The sequence below is a fragment of the Mus musculus genome, chromosome 7, assembly GCF_000001635.26.
Source record: "Mus musculus strain C57BL/6J chromosome 7, GRCm38.p6 C57BL/6J".
In the NCBI taxonomy this organism is placed as follows: Eukaryota; Metazoa; Chordata; class Mammalia; order Rodentia; family Muridae; genus Mus; species Mus musculus.
This window is the reverse complement of record NC_000073.6, coordinates 65,961,728-65,985,905: the sequence shown is the minus strand read 5'-3', so window position 1 is coordinate 65,985,905 and position 24,178 is coordinate 65,961,728. Positions and strand designations below refer to the sequence as shown.

The window sequence follows — 24,178 nt, the reverse complement described above, 5'->3', positions numbered from 1 at the left end:
ATGGCGCTGGAACAGAACTTACATCTTGATTCACAAGCATGTGGCAGAGTGAAAGTTAGCTGGGAATGGCATGGGTTTTGAAACCTCAAATCCCCCCTCCCCATGACACACCTCCCACCTCCTCCAACAAGGCCAAGCCTCCAAATCCTTCTCAAATAGTTTCACCAACCAGGGCCCAGGTATTCAAACACACGAGCTTACAGGTGGCATTCTTATTCAAACCACCACAATTAGCTAAAATGGTTCCAAATATCCAAATTAAAGAGCCAAAGCTACCAAATCCTTAAAGAGAACATAGGAGTAAATTTCTGTGACAGTGTGTCTTGGTTAGGGTTTTATGCCTGTGAAGAGACACCATGACCACAGCAATTCTTATGAAAGACAACATTGAATTGGGTTGGCTTATAGCTTCAGAGGTTTAGCTCATTACTGTCTTGGCAGGAAGCATGGCGGTATGCAGACAGGCATGGTGCTGGAGAGGTCGCTGAGATTTCTACATCTTGATCCACAGGCAACAGAAGGGCACTGTGTGCCACATTGGGTGTAGCTTGAGCATATGAGACCTCAAAGTCTACCATCATAGTGACACTTGCCCAGCAAGGCCACACCTATTCTAAACAAGACCGCACCTACTAATAATGTCATTCCCTATGGACCTATGGGGGCTAATTACATTCAAACCACCATATACTATTTTAGTGTGCTTGTTTCAACTTGACACAAGGAGAGTTATCCAGGAAGAGAGAGCCTCAATGGAGTAATAGCCTCCTATGAGACTGGCCTGTGGGCATCTTGTGTGTGTGTGTGTGGGGTGTTCTTGATTGTTAATTGAGATGGGTGGGCCCAGCCCAATATAGGCTGTCCAGTCCTTGGGCAAGCAGGCCTGGGCTGTATAGGAAAGGTAACTGAGGAAGCCATCAGGAACAAGCCAGTAAACAGCCCTCCTGCACACCTTCTCTTTCAGTTTCTGCCTCTTCCTGCCCAGGCTTCCCTGGATGATGGACTCTGTAAGCCAAATAAACCCTTTCTTTCTCCAAGCTGCGTTTGATTATGCGTGGTATTTATGGCAGCAACAGAAAGCAAGCTGGGATAGTTAGCCATGTTTAAAAAATGTCACTCCCCCCCCCCCAAAAAAAATCAAGAGAAACAAGATAACTGGACCTCATCACAAAGTTCTGTGTACCGAAGGATCTCATCGCTCAAGTGAGCACAACCCGCCGGATGAGAAAAACATTTTTAAATCAAATATGTAATAAAAATCTTTACAACTCAACAGTTCAAAAGCAAGGAAACCAATTAAAAAAATAAAGGCAAGATACTTGAACAAACATCTCCCCAAAGAATATACGCAAAAGAACGAGAAGAACATGAAAAGCTATTTCATCAGGGAATTGAAAGTCAAAACCGCAGATACCACTTCACACCCACAGGATGGTTTTTAGCACAAAGAAAAGGAAATAGCAAGTGTTATGGAGGCATGGAGAAGCCCCACACCTCAACATCCACACAGAGTCAGGTCCAGCATTTCCACTCCCAGGTATAAACCCAAGGGAAATGAGACCCACGTCCACGTCCACGGGTGTTCCTAAAAGCCCAACTTCGAGAGGAAAGGCTGAAAATCGTTTGTGTTTCTGTCAGCCAATGACGGAATAGTAAGTTTGTCCAGTGGAGCATTATTTGGTCAAGAAAGCAGTGTAGTCTGATGTACACTATGCCATACTGTGACCTTGAAAGTGACCACACTGAATGAAAGAACCCACACAGCACGCCTCTATTTACAAAAAAAATGTCTGGAATAGACAAATTCAGAAACAAGAAGTAAACTGGTGGTAGGCAGGGGGTGGAGCCAAGGAGGGGATGGGCGCATTTGCCTCTGAAGGGGTGAGGCCTTCTGGAGATAGATGGGATGGTTGCACACCACCATGAATCTTACTGACCTTGAAAATGATTATGGTGGTGAATGTTATCCCCATAAAACAAAGACTTACCAGCAGCACTCCCTTTAAATAAAGCCTTGACACACAAAAGAGGTTGTGGAATGCCGAGGGCCACTGACCTTGTTTCTCTGGGTTTCGGACCTGCGATGGTATATCCTGCACTTCCAGAGTCCACTCCCCTTCAGCCTTTTCTCCCCAGCAGTGGACGGTCATGAATTCCCAGTTTGTGAACCCCTCATTGGAAAAATCCAGCAATCTGCAATTGGAAATGCTGGGTTAGAAAGTGAAGGCCCAGCCTAAGGAGCCAGGCCCGGGATGGGGCAGCTCAAGGAGGACTCTGACCCACCCACCTGGGGGTACGGGTCAGCTCTCCTCCTTCTACCATGTAGGCCCTAGGGAATGGAGTTCAGGTAGGCTTGTAGGCAAGTGCCCTTAGCCATAGGACTGCCTTGCTGTTTGTTTTCCAAACTCTGACAGCAGAGTCCCACCTCCATTATTTCACAGAACCTCCCTAACATCTGGAAGGCAAGGCCGCCTCCAGTGCCCCATAACAGTCTGGACTGGTCCATGAGCTTCCCTGGGAAAGGCCTGCGGAAGGGAAGAAGACGTTTCCTGAACACATTCAGGTGGAGCTCACCCACTCTTTGAAGATATGATGAACCCCCCTTTTCCTTCCAGACTAGAATGTATTGGCTGGTTTCCTTTGTCAATTTGGCACAAACTAAAGTCATCTGAGAGAAAGGAGCCTCAGTTGAGGAAATGTCCCATGAGATTCACCTATTAGGCATTTTCTTAACTACTGATCAATAGGGAAGGGCCCAGCCCATTGTGGGTGGTGCCACCCCTAAGCTGGTGGTCCTGGGTTCTATAAGAAAGCAGGCTGAGCAAGCCATGAGGAGCAAGCCAGGAAGCGGCACCCCTCCATGGCTTCTGCATCAGCTCCTGCCTCCAGGATCCAGCCCTCTTCCAGTTCCTGTCCTGACTTCCTTTGATGAATAGCAATGTGGAAGTATAAGCCAAATAAATGCTTTTCTCCCCAATTTGCCTTTTGAACATGGTATTTCACAACAATAGAAACCCTAACCAAGACAAAGGTCTTCCCTCAGCTATCTCCACAAGCCCCTGGGCCCCTCCATTTTTTGTAGTTCAAAGAGAAACAGAAAAGAGCCACTACTGAATTCTTCTTCCTTTCCTGGCAGCGTTGAGGGAGTGAAGCCAAGCCCTTGTGCGTGCCAGGCCCGCACTCCACCACTGAGCTGCACCCCCAGCCCTCTTAAATTAGGCATTCTACTTGAAGTTAAAAACTTGCATTCAGGACTGGACTCTTATACTGTTCACCAGGAGTTCAAATATGGAAGTTCTATTCCATTTTGGTTTGGGGGCTCCCTGGACACTGGAAATGATGTGATGTTTTTCAAGGGAACTGTCTCTGCAGGGGAATAGTGCTAAGAAACTGCCAAGGTCAAGGTTGACTTACATACAAAGCCAAGTAGGACCTGACACACAGGAGCTAGAACAAGGGCAGCTTGTAGATGCTGAGGCTCTTAGGAATGCAGGCTTCCAGTGTGAACACTAGCAGGTTGAAATGCTTACAGAGTCCAGGAAGATGTGGAGTAAGATAGAAGGTAACAGATCCCAACCACAATCTTGATATCATGCACAGACTCTTGGCAAAACACCAAATTCCCAAGACTGGAGTGACGGCCTGGTGGCCCCAGGGCAGTGCTTTTTCAAGTACTCACAGGCCCTGCTAGCAACCATGGCATTCCTAAGAAACCCACGGGGCCCACTCTGGGTCGCAGGGCCCTCAAGCACCTGGAATGGGAAGAAGGATGAGTGACAGGTTGGTGGGGAAGGAAACTGGAGCTGGAAGTGGGCCTGTTAAGTGCTGGAAGGTTCTTAATAGTCCAGAGGGCTGGACTGATTTCAGCAGGACGTGAGCAGTAGCCAAACACATTAATCTATATTATTATATTTGATTCTTATTATATTCTTAATGCTTATGGATGCGTGGAACGGCATAGCCAGATGAGGAATAAAGAGAGGCCGAGTGCCTAGGTCCCAGAAGGAGCCTGGATGGGATGTGCAGAGGCTGGAATAAATCTTGCCTCGCCATGCTAAAGCACAAGCCTGTATTCCCTGCATCTCTCTGCCTACACTGCCCCCAGCCCCAGCCACTAAGCCTCTTTATGACCTTGAATCCCTACACCAGGACCCCTCAGGCAAGCTCTGCCTCTGAGGAGGACACAAAGGGGTCAGGAAGTCTAATGCTCAAGCCAGGACCTAGCAAAGAGCAAGCAGCACAAATACCCTGAGGCAAACTTGCCCTCCACTTGGGGCTAGCCAGGCTAGAAAAGTGGGCCCCAGGAGGGTGAGCTTCCAAGTTTTCAACATATGCTAGAAAAGTAGATTTTTTTTTAAGTGAAACATCATCGGGCTTCAGCTTGCTGGCTGGCTCCCTCACACAGCGGATGCCCCTGGTGGCCTCCTCCCAGTAGAGGTTGAACAAGACTGAGTGTGGCTGAGCATGGCTGAGGTCACCTTCAGGAGATTGATCTTCTGCTAGGAAGGCGGGAGCTGGTAGGGACTCCTGGAACCCACCCACTACATCTGCTCTAGGGCTGACTGCTCTAGGGCTGACCGAGGACAGCACCTGCTGCTTGCTGCCCATCTGGGGGCTGCTGTTCCCAGAGGCCACATAGAGGGCTGGAGGGCACAGCCCGGATCCCCTCTGCTTGGGACAGTGATGCTGGCAACACTTCATTGCTCTCTGACAGCTCTGTCTTACACAATAGGGGTCATCAGAGTGGATAAGAAAAATGATGGGTTCTGTCTGACCTTGTGAGAACATTTCCTATATACCTTGCCTCCCACGCTTCCGACATCCCAGGATAAGTGCTACAACAGGCAGGGTACCTAATCCCAGGTGCCTCCTCAAGGGCTGAGGGACACATGCAAATTCTAGAAATACTAGGTTGACTGTGAAACTTCACTCTGCTCCCTAGCTAGAAAGAGACAATAAATATCCTAACTCTCCCTGGGTTCCCCCTGGCTCCTACAAATTCCTCTGCTCTGTTTACTCAAAAGCTATTTAAGTCTATCCAAGCACTTGCTATCATGTCACAACTACACGTAAGACATTCAAGACATAACTGCACAGTGCAGCCTTCCAACAAACCCTGCAGGAAGCAGAGGAAGCGCCTGCAGTCCCAAATCCCAGCTCAAGCCTTTGTGGGATTTTGGGAACTTTCCCTGCACCTCACCAGCCACACCTGGCCCTTGGGAGCAGCTCAGAACTGAATGGGAGGGGGTGCTCCCAAAGAAAAGCAAACATTGGGGTACCTCAGCTTAATTAAGTGACAACCATGTAGGATGGTCACAACCTTCACTGTACTTCTAAGAGCAATGGGACATAACATGAACTCCACCCCAGCAGGCAACAACTCCCATTACTTCTTCCTGAAGATTAAAGTTTCACAGGTCTGTTTCAAAGGCCCTGGCCTGCTCTTTAGCATTGTGGGTCCTGCCTATATAGACCCAGAGAGAACCCCCCATTTCCCTGTGTAGGGGGTCTTGCCAGGATCTAGAGTAATTAGGACCTTCATGAGCAAATGCTGAAGAGAGTAGCCTCACCTCTTTGCCAAAAGTTGAGACTTGGTTCCAGAGGGAGAAATCAGGTGGATCTGGAGATCGCCCCGGCGTGGGTGTGAGATAGAGATTCGGACAACCACATGCTCCAGGTACACCACACGCTGGTCTGAGTGGTCCGCACAGGCGTTGGTCAGGGCTGTGGTCCGTAGCACCTGCACTATGGGGATGCTCCTGGGGAGGAAAAACAAGCAAAGTGCTGGATACCCAAGTCTTAATCTCATACGGGGAGGATAGGGACTTCAATGTTGAGTCTGTCCCTCCCCTGCTGTGGCCTCTGGGTTCTGGGAGCCCCCAGGGAGTCACAGAGGTCTCACTCTTAGGTGCTCCATTCTGACCACTGCTGGGAAACTTTATGGTTATAGTTTTCTTTCTTTTTTCTTTTTTATGTATCTTTATGCACACTTGGGGCCAATATATCTGGGGGCCTTCCCTTTGCAACCCAGGAGTTACCTGTCTTTAAACAGTATCATGGCCAGCTCACTTTCTCAAGAGCATGAGCCTCAGAGATAGCATTATGAATGCTGAACAACCAGCACGAGGTGCTGGTGGGAAAGCTTTCAAGGATTAAGTCATCCATCAGGGAGAAGGAAGGACTGCATCAGTGACACACCGCTCTGGTCTCCAGGCCATGTCTCCTCAGGGTTAACCCACACTCAAGGGACCTGGATTTGCTGCAGTTGCTCTGCCTCCAGTCAGTCTGCTGGAAGACTGCCAACCCATTGCCCCATGAAGGAAATAAATGATGGTATTTCCATGACTTCTCATAAGGGCCCAGGGGCCCTTCTGTCACCTAGGATGGAAGCTGATGACAAGCCCATCTCCAGTCACTCAAAAATCATTCCCACCCGTTTTTTGGAAGCACAAAACAGACCCAAACCCTGTGCCTACAGGCTGCTTTGAGAGTTCGTGTCTCTGAAAGCCTGGCCCTTTCCCACCAATTTGTAAACGGAATAAAGATGGCATTTTTTGGTGGAAACCTGATTGCCACCCAATGGCACATTAGTAATTCCCTGCTATATGGTTTGAGCTGAGGAATGCTTTCCCCTCTGTGCGGGGGCTTCCCTTGGAGAGGCCCGGAACAAACATGCACTTGGAGTCTCTTAGGAATGGATTCGCTGGGCTCTACTGGGCCTGAGTCATAAGAAAACATTCAAAACAGCTAGGAATAGTGATGTAATGCCCTCGAGACTCTGTAAATATTTGAAAAACATGCTTTGCATGTACCATAAATTGACTTAGAGTCTGGCTTCTTTCATTGCTTTCTCTGAGCTTTACTGTCTGGGTTTAGGCGCCCTACCGTTATGGCAGATCCAGAATATAGTAGAAAGTTCGAGACAGGCCCAGGCCCACAGGGCCCACACACCCTTTCAGGTAAAGTGTTTGCCTGTAGTATCCCAACTATACACTCAAGAGAAACTGAGCATGTTGGTGACAAATGGCTCCTTAGTGATTGGGGGCAGGGGGAACAGGGTCGCTGGTGCCCTGCCCAAGAGCTTTGAAATGTGATGCCCCAAGACCCAGGAGTGAGGCCACTTTTAACCTTCTAACACTGTCACAGGTAGAATAGTAGTGGCAAGCCAAACAAAGTTCTAACCAGGATTAAAACACTATTTCCTCCCTCAGCCTTTTACTAACTGTTGGAGAGAGCAATCACTGCTCTAGAAATGACCTAGAGTCCTGTTGGGGAAACCTGGATCCCATGGATAAGGACACAGGATGTAAGCAGACAGGTGAAGACAGGACAGCCAAACACTGGGGGCCTGGCCAGTGCCTCACAGCTGTCCAGCTCAGGGCTCACTGTACCCAGACTAGAAGAAGCACTCATTTCACTTAGCTTCACTTGTCTCAGGGGTTCCTGCTAAGGGACCCCAGCTGCTGGGAGAGGGCTCTGGGCTGGTTTCCCCCACAGGGAACCAAGTCTGTGCAGTGCCAGGCTGGTGGGCCGGTGGGCAGTTTGAACCCCCCCCCCGCCACCCCCCTCCCCCCCGAAGGAATTAATGGCGTCTCGGGTCTTGGTTTTCACAGCTAAGATATTAAGCTTCTCTGGGGCAGGGGACCAGCCTGCCTGGGGCACAAAGCTAACTGTAGCAATCAGTTTTTATGTGAAATCTCTTTAACTGGGAAGTCACTTAGCCACCAGGACTCCTCATTCCTGCAAGTTGCATGGGAGGGCTGGGAGGGCGGATGCTCCTCACTGCAAGGGCGAGCGAAATATTCCACTGCTGCCTGGACCTTTCTCTCCACTTCTGCTGCTGAAGCAAACAGCCCAAGACTCCGACTAAGGTACGTTTACGTCTCTTAATGAAAAGCAAAAGGAAGGAGCCTTTGAGATGGTCAAAATAGCCAAAATAGCCAAGCTGTAATTGTCCTTGCTTTCCACAGAAACTCCAAGAAGGCATGATGAGTCCAAGTCCCAAAAGTCACTTAACTCCAAGACAGAATGTAGAAGAGTTTATGGAAAGGAAACAATATTCTGCAGTCATTGCAAAGACAACACAGAAAATGTGAGTCAAGTGTAAATTCATGTTTGTTGTTTGTTTAAAAATCCACAGGCACTGTTTGTCACATGAACACTGTTCTTTAATCATGAAAATTGATTTAGATCTTAAAGTTCCTGACTGCAAGGGCTTCTCTGCAATTAAGTTCTAAAGTCGTTCCATTGTCTTGTGTGGAGTCATCTTCCAGGAGTCCTAGTGGAACTCAATGAATTAAAGGAGCGGCCTCTGCTTAAGTGAGGGGCACTGTGGATTCGGATGACATGGCTAAGGACACAGAGATGCCACTTCCCTTCCAGCCACGCTGCAGGAGTGATTAGTCATCTCCAGATGGTCTCCTTGCATCCTCGAGTCTCTGGGCCCAGCCCATTCTAGGAGGCTGAGGGCTACCAGATGGTAGCCATCAAAACAGTGGCCCAGTACATCCACCCATGCTACTAATATGGTGGCCTCCTAGTTTTCATTTTCCCCAATATATAAAGATATAGAAAAATCCTAGTTTTCTGACACTTGTGACAGAGTAATACTCAAAGTTAATGTTCTCAAGTAACTAAGTAGTAGGAAGAGGCAGAGGAAGGCAGACCCCAGTCAGAAACCGTCTATAATGGGGCTTCTGATTCACCACTCTAGCCAAGAAGCTACTACAAGCCATGACTTTTAGTTTCACCTCACTCTAGCTCCCACACACACCCTTGCCCTGGCATGTCAATGCGGCCTTTCCACTCTTGTCTAGCCCCTGTTTCTCATCAGCCAATTCTGAAATCATATTGGCATACCCGTGGGGATCAGGAGATGACAGATCCTTCTCTCTGGTATATTTGTCACCTGGCTGGGGAAGATGGGGTGGCTGACCCAACTGAGGCCCACAGAGCAGAAGCTGGTCCAGGGGATGTTTTTCACTGACCTTCTAAAGAGCAGTGAGTGTGTAGGTGGAAACATTCACTGGGGTACACATACTTAATTCAAGTAGGAGAAAATAACTCAACAAGTTACCGCCCAGATCTGCGTTCTAGAATGAATGCTATCATCTCAAATAAAGACCACTTTGTTAATGATATATGATATACCGCATGAGTGTGTTTCTATTTGGGGCTAGGGAAAGGTTGAGGCAGAGTCACATGTAACTGAGGCTGGCCTTGAACCAACTATGTACGGGAGGATGGCCCTGAACTTCTGATTTTCTTGCCTCTGGAGCACTGGGATTAGATGCCCAGCTAGATGAAATTACTTTTGATTATTTAAACCATAGCATGATGTTTAGGCTATGAATAAAACGTAGCAACAAAAACAAACCTCTTCTACACTAATTTATCCATAATTAATTGGTCTATAAACTACACAATGTTTATATTTGAAGCACACCCTTTTCTCCATTGTCCGGTGCTAACTACAGCCTGAGATTCAGTCTGAGAGGAAATTAAAGCAGACATTAAATTAAAATCCAGTCGGTTCTGAGTTTGCATTTTTGCTGGCTCACTAGAAGTTATTTATATACTCAAGTTCACCTTCGTGGTCACTGGTGAACATACACAGAGGAGGGAAGTCACCTAACAAACGTGCGCGTCCCAGCTGAGGTCAGGCCAGGCCATGATCTGCTCCTTTGCTCAGCTCTCAGACTGTAAACAGGCTCCCATTTCACACTCTCTGAAGTGGTCCCCTTTCCATTTTTATGCTTTTTGTTGGACTTTTGCTGCTTATAAGCTCCGCCCCCAAATATCCCAAGTCCTGGATGAGGAGCTGTCTAAGGCTCTTGCTTCCCACGACTACAATGTGTCCTGTAGGAAATTCGATGTGTGGTGTGCAGTTCAGGCAGGAGTGAGGGTGCTCGAGGCTCTGAGTTCAAAGCCAATGAGTCACCAACAGTTAGTACAGAAAGGTATCTAGATAGCAATCAATCCATACAGTGAAACTGTCACCATTCCCTGCTATTCACATATGAACATATCACATGTGACACAGAGACTATCATAAGCAGGGCGGAAATCCCAGAAATAAAGAAACTCAGAAAAGGCAGGATGCAATTAACCTAGAGCCAGTTCTAGACAGGCATCTATGAGTTATTGATCATCTTCAACATTCATAGAAGGAGGGAGGGAGAAGGGAAGGAGAGTGGAGAGAGAATAAGAAGCTTGACATAAAAGGGGTCAAAAGAAGCAAAATTCTGAATGGGAGTCTTGAGAAGCAGTAAGCTTTAAGACCCACAGGTATGTTACGTTCTCTTGCTTTCTGCTGGCTTAGCTGACTCTTGTTGTAGCCTCTCCACCATCAAGTTGGGAGCCATGGGTTGTCCTGGGTTGGCCTAATGCTGCTTATATTGTAATGCTAATTTGCATCCCCCCACCAAATTGTTTGCCCCAAAGATGAGCGAATCCACAAGTAAGACACTGAGGATCCATGCCCCCAGTTAATTCTGATTGGTAAATAAAGATGGCAGAAGCCAATAGCTGGGGAGAAGAGACATAGGTGGGGGTTTAGGTTTCCTGGGCTAGGGACCACCAGGAAGGAGGAAGAGAGAAAAGGAACCACCATGAGCTAGGGGCCAAGAGATCATGGCCCAGAGGGCTGCCTGGCTGGAGCTAAGAGCAGCCCAGATGGAACACAGTAAGTAAGAACTCGGGTTAAGAACAGAGAGGTAGATTTTAACAGTATGGAGGGTAGGCAGCTGCCCAGCTCTTGTGCTGCTTAAGGCTTATTAAAATATAAAGGCTGTGTGTGTGTGTGTGTGTGTCTTTTATTTGGGAACATAAATGGTCAACATAAATGGAAGGAACCCCATGTCGGGATATTTTTAAATGTCTTCTACTACAATAGGTGTCACAGATTGTTTCACAGAGTCTGGAGTTTTTAAAATGCAGGCCAGAAAACCCAATGGGTCAACTGTGATTTTAATAATTCAAAGGAATTATACTAGGTTTGGCTCTCCTTTTCACTTGAATAAAAGCTATGAAAGGATTCACTGTGCCCTTTTCTTCACAGAGATTCAAAAGCCATTCTGCACAGACAGGAGTCACAGCTTACGATCCCATTTACCATCCTTTCAGGGAAGAAAGGCACTGAATCAGAGGTTCTCAACCTGTGGCTTCCCTCTGGGGAAGAACGACCCTTTCCCAGAGGTCTCCTAAGACCACTGGAAAACACAGATATTTACATTTTACCACCAGAAAACTCAGATACATTGACATTAAGATTCATGACATTCTCAAAATGACAGTTACAAAGTAGCAACAAAAATGATTTTTATGGTTGGGGGGGGGTCACTACAACACTAGGAACGGTATTAAAGGGCTGGAGCAGGAAGGCTGAGAACCATGGCTCTAAATAGATTTAAATTATTCGTGCCCCAAAGCAGGTAAAGATATCTTTAACCTACATGTGTTTGGATATCACAGGACAGTGATCCAGGCCACACTTAGGTTTTCATCCAGAATTAACCCAGGATCCTAACAAGGCAGCCTCTGCTGTCCCTAGGGTCACGGGTCACGTGACTGCCCCTTGTTCACCTGTGGGAAAACTGTCCATGATAGCCTTGCACTATGGGTCCCGTGGAGGAAGCTTTGGTTCTAGTTCTCTCTATTGTGGGGCTTGGGGGTGGGGAGGGGACGACTGGTTGTGGAGGCTACTCAGCAAGGTCCAGTAAGAGCAGAGGCCCTGCTCCTTCAGCCATCACCTGAGACACTTTTTCAGTGGACCTCCATCCTGACTGGTTCCCTGACCTAACCCTAAGGAACTTTTTACGTAAACCCAAGTGTCCCTAGACATTCAGTGTCCAGATTAGAAATGTCCTGAGTCCCCTCTGGCTAGTCCTTTTCTGCACCAGGGAAGCCTTTTCTTCAGATTACAAAGCACCAAGACTAGCTTTCTCCTGGGCGTGCGTGCATGTGTGCGTACGTGCGTGCGGTCCTGCATCTGTTGTTGACAGTCATCATAGGTGGAGGCACATGCTACATGCCCCAGCCTTTCACACTCCCTGCTGTCAGCCTCTTTGCTCCTTTCATCCTGAGCTAACCATTCAGGGCTACACAGGAGAGAGTCACTCAACAGAGGGGGGCCAGGGGCTACTGAGTACCAATCCCGTGTGGTCTTTTGTGGCACAGTAGCTTGATGCTAGTTTCTAAGCAAGGCTGGGTAAGGAGGAAGGCTCTGTATCGAGGGCAGTCCCTGACAGTCACTGTCCTTGTTAATGAGGTTCTGTCTTTGTGAGTCACAGGACCTACCCTGTTTGGAAGGAGGAGGTATCCCACTCATGGCTGGGACAAGAGTTGTCTTCCACAACTCTAGACCCTATACAACATCACCCTAGAGATAGTAGGAGCAGCCATGCCTTCCAGACCCTGAACTTAAAGTCTGGTGCATATAATGCCTTGACCTTTGGTCACAGCAGGGTCGCACTTCCTTTCATCAAGAGGAAAACAGGGGCTGGAGGGATGGCTCAGCAGTTAAGGGCACTGACTGCTCTTCCAGAGGTCCTGAGTTCAATTCCCAGCAATCACATGTTGGCTCACAACCATCTGCAATGGGAGCTGATGTCCTCTTCTGGTGTGTCAGAAGAGAGCAATGGTGTAGTCATATACATAAAATAAATACATCTTTTAAAAAAGAGGGAGAGGGTCAACAAGCCCCACACAGCACCGTTATACACACAGATATTCCTGCTCTCTGGCCCCTTCATCTCTCCTTCTCCAGCTCTTTCTTTCTCCCTCTTGCTCTCTTGTGCTCACTCTGTCAGGCCATGGGAAGCAGCTGAGGCCAGACTTAAGGCATAAAAGCCTAGGTTCTATCAAGAGAAGAACTGAGAAGGTCAAGAGCAGCCAGTGGGGTCCGAGTGGCGGCGGCGGTGGTAAAAGCATGCGTCTGTATGGGAAACGTCCTATCCGTGTAAAGGCAGGTGATCTCAGCTGAGGAAAGCTGGGTATGGGAGACTTGCAGCTCAGAGATGAGTGGATGGGGTGGAGGTGGGGTGGGTGTCAGCATCCCAGGTACAGATGCCCGAACTCCTCTTCTGTAGCTATAGCTCTGCAGGAGGTGACACAGTGGTAGAGAGGGGCCATCTGCCCCCTACTCCAGGTGATACTGTCCCCTCTGAAGGCCCCTATGTCCTTAGGAACAATCAAGTTTTGGAGCCGGGCAGGCGGTCTGAGACAGGAGGTTGGGTGAAAATTCCAGACAGCGTCAGAAACAGCGGAGGGGAAAGAGGATTTTCCTTTAGAAACAGAAGTCCGATTCTTGTTCCCTTTTGGAGTTTGTGGGGTCATTACTTCCCTCAAAGGACAGGAACAATGTCATACTGTATGTTATGGTGGGTTCCCTCAACCTATGCTGTCTAGACTCTGTGTGCTTTCACTCAAAAAAACAAAATAAAATAAAAATAAAAACAGCCACTCGCCACCTAGGCACCACTTGATCATCTTAAACAGATTTCTGGCAGGAAAAGAATGCTTCATTCAGGAGCCGCCCCGGCTGGGGAGCTGGATGGGAGGGAGGTGGGCAGAGGGCAGGTCAGGCAGGCAGGACAGCAAGAGCCAGGCTCCCCTGAGTGGCTGCTCCCAGCAGACAGCCAGCATAGGCAAAATCCGCCTCTATCCCGCACAGCTCTATCCTTCTCAAGCTTAGCACAACCGCTTTGGGGAGGAAACAAAACCTGAAGAAGCCCACAGTGAGACCTGCTTGCTTGCTGGCTGGGAGACCTGTCTGGTCTTAGAGTGATGGCCCCAGTAGCGGTGGGTCCAATTAGCCACAAGCTGGAAACATCATGTTTTGAAAGGCCCTTCCTTCAGTGGCTATTCATCCAGCAATGAACTCCCAGAGTTTTCGAGGTGTGCTCACAAAACACAACTCTCAACATTTGGTGTCAAAAGAGCTTCACATAAGGGGTGTACATGTTCCTGGAAGAGATGAACTCGAAGAAGTGGTCTGCGTGTGCAGACAAAACTGTGTCTCGCTCCCCCACCCCCATGTGGGAGTCAGACGTTGACATCAGTGTCTTCCCCTTACCTTTTGAGGCAGTCTCTCATTAAATCCAGAGCTCACTGATTGCCTAGACTAGCTGGCCAGCCATTTCTGGGGATGCTCTTGCCTCTCCCTCCCAGTGCTAGGCTATAGATGTGTGCTGTCATGACCAGAAACAGGTGGCTTCTGGTTATCCAAAGTCAGGTGCTCCTGCTTGTGAAGTTTCAGCTCTTTTACTAACTGAGCTGTCCCTGCCCCCTCCCTGCTGGTTTTTGGTTTTTTCATTTTTTTTCGTGCTGGGGATGGAACCAACGGCTCTACGCGTGCTAGGCAGGTGTTCATCGAGAGCTGCGTCTCCAGCCCTGCTGATTACCCCATCAAGCCTCATTCAAGCACACATTGGCAAAGGTAACAAAACGCCCGGTTCACACTCTTAGGAAGCACAGCTGCAATGGCACAGTTCAGGAACAATCTGACTTCCAAGCTGCGTGGCTTCTTCCCATCAGATTCATGTCACAGTCCAGTTTTGGTTGTTTTGTCTCGGCCAACACATGTAACTGGTTTAAAAAGCTTCCTCCAAAGGGTAGCACAGAAAAGGAGATGAAGCCAGGGTCCTGCAGCCCCCTGCTCGGGGCCTGCTTAAACATTCCAGTTGCTTAAGCCATCAGAAGGTTTATGGGGCTGGATAAAAGCAATGTAGAGATGCTGTGTAGTCTGTGAGCTGCCCCCCCCCGCCCCCCACTAGCCTGCTACGGAGAAGGGGCAGGCCTCACTGCTCTCATTCACACACAAGCTCTGGGGCAATGGGACTGGTCTGTGGCTATGGTGACAACCTCTAGCAGGTGAAGAGGAAGGATCCTGTGGCTGTTACTCCTGTATCCCTGTGGGCAAAGCAGATGTCTGGTCTGGTTGGCTATGCTAACCCCATGGATGAGACGTTCCGATACGAGGCTGAGGAATTCACACTGAGAAACAGACCCTGTACACTGGCAAAATCTGCTACAAAAGGACAGGAGGGCTCTAAACAGTTCATTTGGAAGAGCATCTTTCCCTAGCTGCACAATGTGTTAAGACAAAACTCAGGCACATCTAGGTGGAAACTGCCCGTGTGATCCTTCCTGCCTGTGAAGAGAGATGGAGGGTTAAACACCTCCCCCCTCCCCCTGCCACACAGCCAGGTCTCATGAGAAGTCACTGGTGTCAGAGCAGAGCCTTACCTGGGCCTTTTGTCTGCGGTGGCCACGCATACGTGCTGGGAGGGCACTGCCGTCCACTTCCTCGCCTCCAGGACCAGAGCTTCTGCATCCACCAAGCCAAATCCATAGAGATGGCTAACTGAAAAAAACAGGGCCTTCAGATCCAGCCTCTCTGCCTCCCGCAAGAAGGGCGCTGTCCCCCTCAAAATGTGTGGATCTCAGGAGTACACAGTAACTGTCACCTCAAGGTCCCTCCAAGGTGAAGACAGGTTTCCCTGAGAGCTGGTCACAGGTCCAGCTTTGTTACCCTTTGAACTGAACTCTTTCACTTCAGGGGGACTGGCTGGGACATGTGTCCCACTCTGCGAGAGTTCCAGAACTTTCCTTTGGGAGAATAAGGCTGGGTTTCTTTATGTTAGGAGGACCTGCCACCATGAGTGGCCCTGAAACACAGACTAGACAAGGGAAACAAACCAGAAAGCCTAAGATAGCCGGGTGTTGGTATTGGGCTTGGCTTGCACGGGCCCTGGGTATGATCTCCAGCAACTCTTAAAAAGTCCAGGCACTTGACGATGATGTGCAACAAATGCAATAAGTCATGGAGATGTGTTGATTTTATAATTTTCTTTTGCTACTGATTCTCAGGGTTCTTGGGGCAATGGCACACAGGCAGGAGCGTTTTGTGGGACTGGGTGGATGTAGGATTTGACTGGGCTGAGAGAGGTTTCAAAGCTTAATTTCAGGGCAAGGTCAAGACCCAATGCAATCTATTTTCCTTTTTAATTAGACCAAGATAGAAATGGAGGGTGATGTTCCAGCACCCTCCATTTCTGCAATGGAAGACAGATGAGGCCCAGTCAATGACCTGTATTCGAAGGCCTGTCCCCTGCTACTCAGGAGGGCAGTGCTTGGCCTCTATGCACAGATAGCAGTGTCAGCCTTGGTGTCATAATAGTTGGACCTGAGCTTCAGAAAAGGGGACAAGTTCCCTCTGACACATCATGGCGGACAGAAATGTCGTGCAAGTACTTCCTGTCAACTTCCTTCTCAGAGACCCCCAAATCATGTCTTGATCATGGAGCCAGGTTACCACATAGAGTTGACAGAGGGCCTGTGTGCCTTTAGTTATTTCTGTCACAAAGGGGCTGGCTGGCAGCAGGTTTACAGATCAATAGGAAATTACGCAGCTATCTCAATGCCTTTTTTTGTACAGATGGGAAAAATGAAGGTGAACACCAAAGGGGCTTTGAACTCATGGTCCCCCCTCCCCGACCCCAACTACAATGTCCTGAATCTGAGGACTACAGGCACATACCTTCATGGCTGGCTTCAAAGTTCTCTTGTAAATCACATTTCTTTGTGAAAAACAGAAATCAGGGAGCAAATGGAAACAAACCACTGGCATGGTAAACCTGGCATTTAGGGACCTGGACTTTGGGACACTGCGGCTGTCCCTTCATGCCACTGTGTGCTCTGGGAAACAGTCCTTAAATCATTGCCTAGCATTTTAAATTCCTGCAATACACAGTCTATGATAACAGTCACTGTTATCTGGGCTTTCTCAAGGGTCACCAGAGCATCTTTCCCAGCCCACCAGGAGCACCCGCACCTTTATGCCCAGCTCCGTTGACTTTCCAGTCGCTCGCCTTCAGATGAGCTGGCCGTGATGTCTTCACCAGCAGGTGCTGCACATCCCTCCAGGTCAACTGGTTGCTGCAACAACATAGCAGAGTCCATTGAAGTCACTGGTGTTGACTGGGCAGGACACTCCAAGGAGGTATATAGGAGGCAGTCCAAGCTCAGCTTGCCTAGCTCCACAAGGGTTCGCTTTGTAACAGTGGTTTCCAGCAACTGAACCCTGAGCCGAAAGAGCTCAAAGGGTCTAAAATCTCGAGGCATGAGAAACTTGGTCTGACCATCAAACCTGCCTGAGTTTGTAACAGGCATTTTGGAAGTGGAGAAAAGAAAACTTGTAATGTCGCTGAAAGTGCTTATCAAGTGCATGGAGCGATTCTGTCATCACGCACAAGGGTACGCTAAGCTGGGCTCCATTCTAAGGGCAAGCCAGGCTGCAGACTGTAGGGTTTCTAAACGTACAATACTTCTTTTCAGTGTGCATAGAACGTGCCTTGCGAGAACACGTGGCCCCCAGTGTCAATCACATACTTATTTCTTGGATTTTAAATACCTCTGGAAATCAGGCTCCAACATTCTGCCCATCTAATTGCTTGGCCCCCAGCAATGAGCCCATATTAGACTGTCTGGGAGGGCTAAGCTTGGTCCTGTTTATTCTTATTGTCACTTCCAATTCGAAATAGCTTCTAGGGTAAAAGGCCACCACCACACTACCTGTGCAACATCTAAGAAATATAAAAATGTTAGTGTGGTAGCACTCGTCGTCTTTCAGGAACCATTTTATATTCCGCAGAGTCCCAGATTTGACGAGAACGGTGTTTTTCATACTATCACCGAGTAGAGAGAAGCAGAAAATAAAACCCCTACTCCTGTCTTCTCTTCTGCATGAGTTGTCATGGAATCTGGATATCTGAGTGCAGAAGCCTTCGGCGAGGGATGCTTTAACCAGAGTCCATGCAGCAGCTGCGTCAGACCCGCCATGAGTAGGAATATACTTTTTGCAATGTGAGATTAACAGCTGGGTGAAAAGCTTGACACACATGTTCGCAGGTCTACCCGCAGCTGAACCAAGACATACTTGTGAATGTCTTATTAAATGGGTATTACCTAAAGTCTCTTCCCATCAGAACATTAGCCAAGGACAAATGGGCATCCTTTTCATCCCTCTCCACTCTCTTTTTAGCACCACTGAAATGCGAAGGACCAGGATAGTCCATAGGACCGTCCCAGGAGCTTACTCTGTGTCAACATCGGTCTGTTATGGATGCTTGCCTGTGCCACGTGTGCTCCTACAGCAGAGGTGAACCCATGACTGGGGGACTCCTGGTGGAGCAGCTGCTAGTAAGAATGGCTTTGTGTGAGAAAAACCACCAGACCCTGGCCACCACCTTAGGACCATGCCTGCTTAGTCCCACTCTGCTTTCTAGTCCTATAAACATGACTTTTAAAAGGTATCTGTTAGAAAATCAACAACAACAACAACAATAGTAATAAATAAACTTGTTTGAGCTCACTTAGGATGAGCTCCTCAAGGTTCATCCATACTATAACTAGTTTCCTCTTTCTGATTTTCTTTCCTTTGCTTCTTTCTTTCTTTCTTTCTTTCTTTCTTTCTTTCTTTCTTTCTTTCTTTCTTTCTTTCTTTCTTTGTTTTATTCACACAGGGTTTCTCTGGGTTGTGTAGCCTTGGCTGACCTAGAACTTACTCTGTAGACTGGGCTGGCCTCGAACTCACAAAGATCCGCCTGCCTCTGCCTCCAAAGTGCTGGGACTAAAAGCACACACTACCACTGCCCAGTGAGTTTCCTCCCTTTTGGATGGTGAATAATTGTCTACTTCATGGATTGGTCACCTTTTGCTTATTGCATCACCTCCATGGACCTGAGTTGGTATGCATGATGCTGCTGTGACTGTAGGTGTCCCTGTGAATGTGCTGGGGTCCCTTCACTCTGTTCTTCTAAGCAGAGACTCAGAAGTGGGATTACTATGTCACACGGCAATTCTGTGTTTAATCTTGGGGTGATTGGCATTCTTTTCCCATGGTGGCTGCTCCAGCCATCTCTGCTCCATTAGCTCCCATGCTACCAGTCTTCCTACCAGGAGCTCAGCTGATATGTAAGTCTTAGGCATACTTTCCCTCCGGAACACACTTACAGGTTCCAGATCTAGTCTCATCGGGTTCTTCTCCTGTGTTCTTGTTGTTCTGCCTACTTGCACCATTCCCACCCCCCCAACCCCCTGTATAACCACACCCATTTACCCAGTCTCCAGGTTCCTGTCTGGCCATGGTTCCCTCCTGGTTCTCTGTCTACTCCCTCATGAGAGAGGCCAACTTTAGGCCTAGAGAAAAAGTCTGAGGCCCCAACTCACCCCAGGCCACATCCTGGGGTGTGGTCAAGGGTTCAGGCGTCTGAGTTTGGACAGAGACAATATGGCTGTGGTCCTTGTTGACTACATGATGCCATAGACTATTTGGGCATGTCAGCGAGGCCAATAGAAGGATGCTGAAGTCAGTCATCCTGGAAGTTTAGCAACAAGCTTGCAGAGAGCACTGGCCTCAGAACTGGGAACATGCTGTGTCCTGGAGAGAATAGGGAAAATGGTTTTCCCTTTATCCCTCTATTTACATTTATTTTATGCTGAATTTCTTTCCATGCCATGCGCCTTTACTTCTTCAGGGATATCTTCTCCTTCTACACATCCTCCTCTTCCGGCTTAGGCACTGTTTTCCTTACTGTGAGGACCATCTCCATATGCCAGGAAAGCCCCAGGAGTGGCTGGTGCTACCCTGAGCTCTGTGCATGCAGTGTGCAAAGCATTGTCTGCCTCTGAAGCTCTGAGTTCAGCACTGTCGAGAGCATTGTTATATATGTGTAAGAAAACCTCAGCATGCTTTCCGGGGCCACCAATCTCGTGACCAGCCTCACTGGCTAGCCCGGGCAAGTCTACTGCCAACATCATGGGGACAAATGCTGCTTCTGCAAAAAGGACATCTTTCAGGTATGGGGGGTGCTTTTAAAAGATGGATATTCTTGAAAACCTGGGTACTCAGTGTTTTCCTTAGGTGGACACCTCAATGTGGATGATTCTTTGGAGTCTTCTGGGTCACATGAGTTGAAGACCATTTCCATGGGTCACTCAGACTACTGCCAGGAAGAAGATACTAGAAACTCTCATTAGGATGAGATAAATTTCCCCCCCTCTCGGGGATGTCTGAGAAATACCGAATGTCTAAAGTAGATTCCTCCTTCCTCCTTTCTGTACAGGGATTGAACTTGGAGCTTGACTCATGGAAGAAAATGCTAGAAACTTTCTATCTCATTAGGATGAAATAGTCTTTTTTTTCTTTTCCTCTCGGGGATGTCTGAGATACATTGAGTGTTTAAAGTAGATTTCTCCTTCTTCCTTTCCATACAGGGATTGAACTCGGGGCTTGACTCATGGAAGAAGATGCTAGAAACTTTCTATCTCATTAGGATGAAACAGTCTTTTTTTCTTTTCCTCTCGGGGATGTCTGAGATACAGTGAGTGTTTAAAGTAGATTTCTCCTTCTTCCTTTCCATACAGGGATTGAACTCGGGGCTTGGCTCATTCCAGGGAAGCACTCCATAGCCCCAGTCCAAAAACAGTTTTCATCATCATCATCAACAACAACAACAACAACAACAACACAGGGAGATGGAATATCTGAAATCTATACTGGAACTAAGAGGAATTCTTAGATCCTCTGCCAGCCTCATTCTTATTTCTTGCAGTCCACAGATCATCCCATCTCCACTGGGCGTGTCTTCCTCTAGGATAGTGGTTTTGAATCTTCCTAATGCTGTGACTCTTTAATACAGCTCCTCATGTTGTGTTGACCCCCCCCCCATAACATACATGTGACCCCTGTAGGGACTGAAACCCACTGGTTGAGAACCACTGCCCTAGGACTGTCATCTATGATGCCTTGAGACGGGAGAAGGCCATGCAGAGACAACGCTGCCTGGACCTGCTGGACACTGCAGTCCAAGTGTCTTAAACTCACTAGACCCCACTGCTCCCCCCAGAACAATACTAACTCCGTAAACTCCCCCTTAAGTGAGGTTTGCTTGAATTATACCTGCACATCTCCAACCCTGTCAGTTTCCACCGCTTCGCAGGCAAGTTTCTTGGGGCAACTGGTCATGAAGCAGGGTGTGTTTTCTATTTAGGTCTGACTAACAGAATTCCTTGCATGTTTTCAATAAGGAATGGAGGAAAATAGAGAGTGATGAATTGCTAAGTATGAGAATACAACTTTCCACACAAGTAACTAATTACTGCAGGGCCTCAGGACACAGAAGCTAACATTTGGTGGGGGGGGCTGGAAATTGAAAATATTTAGCTGTTTTTGCTAAATTGGTAGCATTTGAGTATTTTGGTCTTTAGCTGAATGGAAATCAGCATACAAGCATGCATAATTACAAGAATTTACACATCTCAAATATTCTCTCTGAATCACTTAAAAACTCATCTAGAACAAAAGATTGGGTTGTTATGTGACAGTTGATGTCTAAACTGTTTCTGACTCCACAGTTGCACACAAGGTGTTTTTATTTGGATGGGGAATGTTCCCCCACAGGCTCACAAGTTTGAGTGCTTGGTCACTGGCTGATGGCATTGATTGAGGGGGGAGGCTGTGGAACCTCTCATAGAGTGAGCCTGTCAGCAAGAAAGAGGTCACTGGAGGTTGTAGGAATGGACCTTAAAGGTTATAACTTAGGCCTGGTCTAAAAGTATTCCTTAATCTGCCAAGTAAAAAGCTGTGCCATAGGCCATTGTCACCACAGACAGAGCCCAGGTCTCCATGACGTCTATACCATGATGAACCGTATCCCTTCAAACTGTGAGCCAAATGAATCGCTTGTCACACTAATGAAAAAATGACTCAGACATGCAGCTAACCCTTTTCTGCCAGACCCATTCACACATTTATAACTGTAGGTTTCATGAGACTTAGGCAAGTTGGTCCCTTGTCACTGTCAGTTTAGGAAGCAAGGTTCAGGGAAAAAGAAGACAGCCTAGGGCACAGTTTGGGTGCGTGGTTATGAGTGGAGAGCTCAGACCCATGAGCACAGCTTTGGTGCATGGTTATGAGTACAGAGTTCGAGCCCATGTAGCTCCTGCAGTCCTACAAAGAGGAGCAGACAATGGGCTTTATGAAGAGAAGAAACCACTACAAGAATAGCCTAAAATGGTAGGAACCACATGGAGCACAACGCGGTTAAACACCCATAACATCATGTTAAATGAAACACACCAACCGCAAAGGACAGAACAGCAGAGCATTCTCATCCACAATGCTAAAAGGCATTACAGATTTTGAACTTTGGAGTATCTGTAAAGACTTCATGAGTTGAATGTCTTTAATCTGAAAATCCAAACTCCAAAACTCCTTCAGACCTGAAGCTTTCTGAGCAAGAACATTCAGATTTTGGAATATTTCTGGATTCGGGGTTTTAGGATTAGAATGTGTGATGTGAACTGTATGGTTCTGTTACATGAGGTACGGAAGAGTCATCAAGTGCATAGACAGGAAGCAGCATGGTGGTTGTCAGGGGCTGAAGGAGAGGGAGTATTATGGGCTGCATTCTAGATTGCAGCATGTGAGTCCTAAGCTCTGCTCCTCAGAATGTGATTTGTATTTCAAAATAGAGCTCACTAAAAGATAAGTCAAGCCAATGAGGTCATCGGCATGTGCCAATTGGAGGCAGCCAATGGCAAGCCAAGGAAATGCCAAGCCTGCTGTTGAGTCAGTCCAGCAGGAACTTTGAGATAACACATACTTATTGTATAAACAACTTTCTATGGCAGCCGAGGCAGACCAATACAGAGAGCTAATGTTTAATGGTAACAAGGACTTCAGTTGGGGCAGGTGACAAAATTCTGGTGATTGTCAGTGATGGGTTCATGGCTTTGGAACTGAGCCTCACGTGACTGAGCTTGTCGCTTAAAATTCTCAGGATGCTAGGTCTCACGTTAGGTGTGTGCAAAGGAAAAGAAGGAAGGTTGAAACTTACTTTGCTTCTAGAGCCAAGGCAATGATACCAGCCACCATGGGGGCTGAGACTGATGTCCCAGTGTGGCCGTCGGTGCAGCGCTGACGCAGATCTGTGGTGACCTGCATGAAAGAGAGATGTGTGAAGCAGGATGCTGAAGAGGCCAGTTCCCTCTGAGAGGACTGAGGCCCCTGGCATGCTGCCAACTGGAGAGAATGACTTCGGGTGCCAGTGGCAGAAGGCATGAGACAAACGAGTCATCTGGCTCTTTCGGGCTTTGCACTTAGGTCCAAAACTGCAGCCATGCTGCAGAACAGGCATCCCAGGGTGAAAACAGAGAGGCCCAGCAGGGGAGACAAGCATCTAGAAGCACAGGGTATGCTTCAGAGATCTTCCTGAAGGCCATTGAAGCTTGTGCAGGCAAATGGACAGGCAAGGCAAGGTGCAATGGACTCTCTGCTGGCCCTTCTTCCTGCATGACACCATGATCCTGCCACTGATATACATGAAATCTGATCCCACCCAAAAAGCTAAGTTCAGTGACCCAGGACTTCCAGAGAGCTGAAAACCTGGTCCTGAAGTGCTCAGGAGCCTAGATGGTGTTTCTACTTTTAGCTAGAAGGTAAGGATCGGAACTGGGGATAGACATCCCTCCCAGAGGACTCTGAAGTGCTCTTGCCAGCAGCACAAGGCCTGCTGAGCTGTGCAAGAGGCTGCTGGCCTTTGGGGGAAGGCAAGGCTGACTCTGCCTATCTTCACCTGAGTGGTGGCTCCAGGAGGATGGGACACTGACTCAAGACCTCACCTGACCTGGACCTCCCCTGGGAGGTCGAAGGGTCAGAGGCCATGGGATCAACTCATGGTTCTGTTGTGTTGGATGGGATCATGGCCTCTGTGACTTTTGCTCCTGATTTTAATTCTATGTACTCTGCACATGGAATCAAGGTTGCTAACCTTAATCAGAGAGATTATTCCGGATTACCCAGCGGGGCCCGAGAGAATCAGAAGGCTTGAAAGGGGGAAGGGGAAAGCAGGAAAACCTGTTGGAGAGGTGAGGCATGTGAAGACTTCAGCTACCAGGGCTGGCTTTAAGGAGCTGGGGAGACCCAGACCAAGAATGTAAGGAAAGAGAAACTCTAAAAACAAGAATGCTCTTCGTCCAAGAGACCACGAGGGAATTGGGACCCGAGTCCTGAACTGTCTGGAGCAAAATCATGTTTAGTTTACATAAGCATGGACCTCCCCAGAGATGCCAGAATGCCAGAGGGCCCGCTTGACACCTTTCCCTCAGCCTGTGC

General features: G+C 48.0%; 1 protein-coding gene across 2 annotated transcripts in view; it reads right to left on the bottom strand.

Annotated features, from left to right (window-relative positions):
• Pcsk6 (proprotein convertase subtilisin/kexin type 6) overlaps nucleotides 1–24,178 on the bottom strand; it is a 188,251-nt gene that overhangs the window by 64,481 nt on the left and 99,592 nt on the right. For both annotated transcript variants that reach the window (NM_011048.1, NM_001291184.1), the window contains exons 9-13: nucleotides 22,902–23,002; nucleotides 16,835–16,938; nucleotides 15,247–15,364; nucleotides 5,571–5,759; nucleotides 2,057–2,193 (exon numbers count right to left, since the gene is read on the bottom strand). In NM_011048.1, the coding sequence (NP_035178.1) occupies nucleotides 2,057–2,193; nucleotides 5,571–5,759; nucleotides 15,247–15,364; nucleotides 16,835–16,938; nucleotides 22,902–23,002 (649 nt within the window). The remainder of the gene's footprint in view (nucleotides 1–2,056; nucleotides 2,194–5,570; nucleotides 5,760–15,246; nucleotides 15,365–16,834; nucleotides 16,939–22,901; nucleotides 23,003–24,178) is intronic.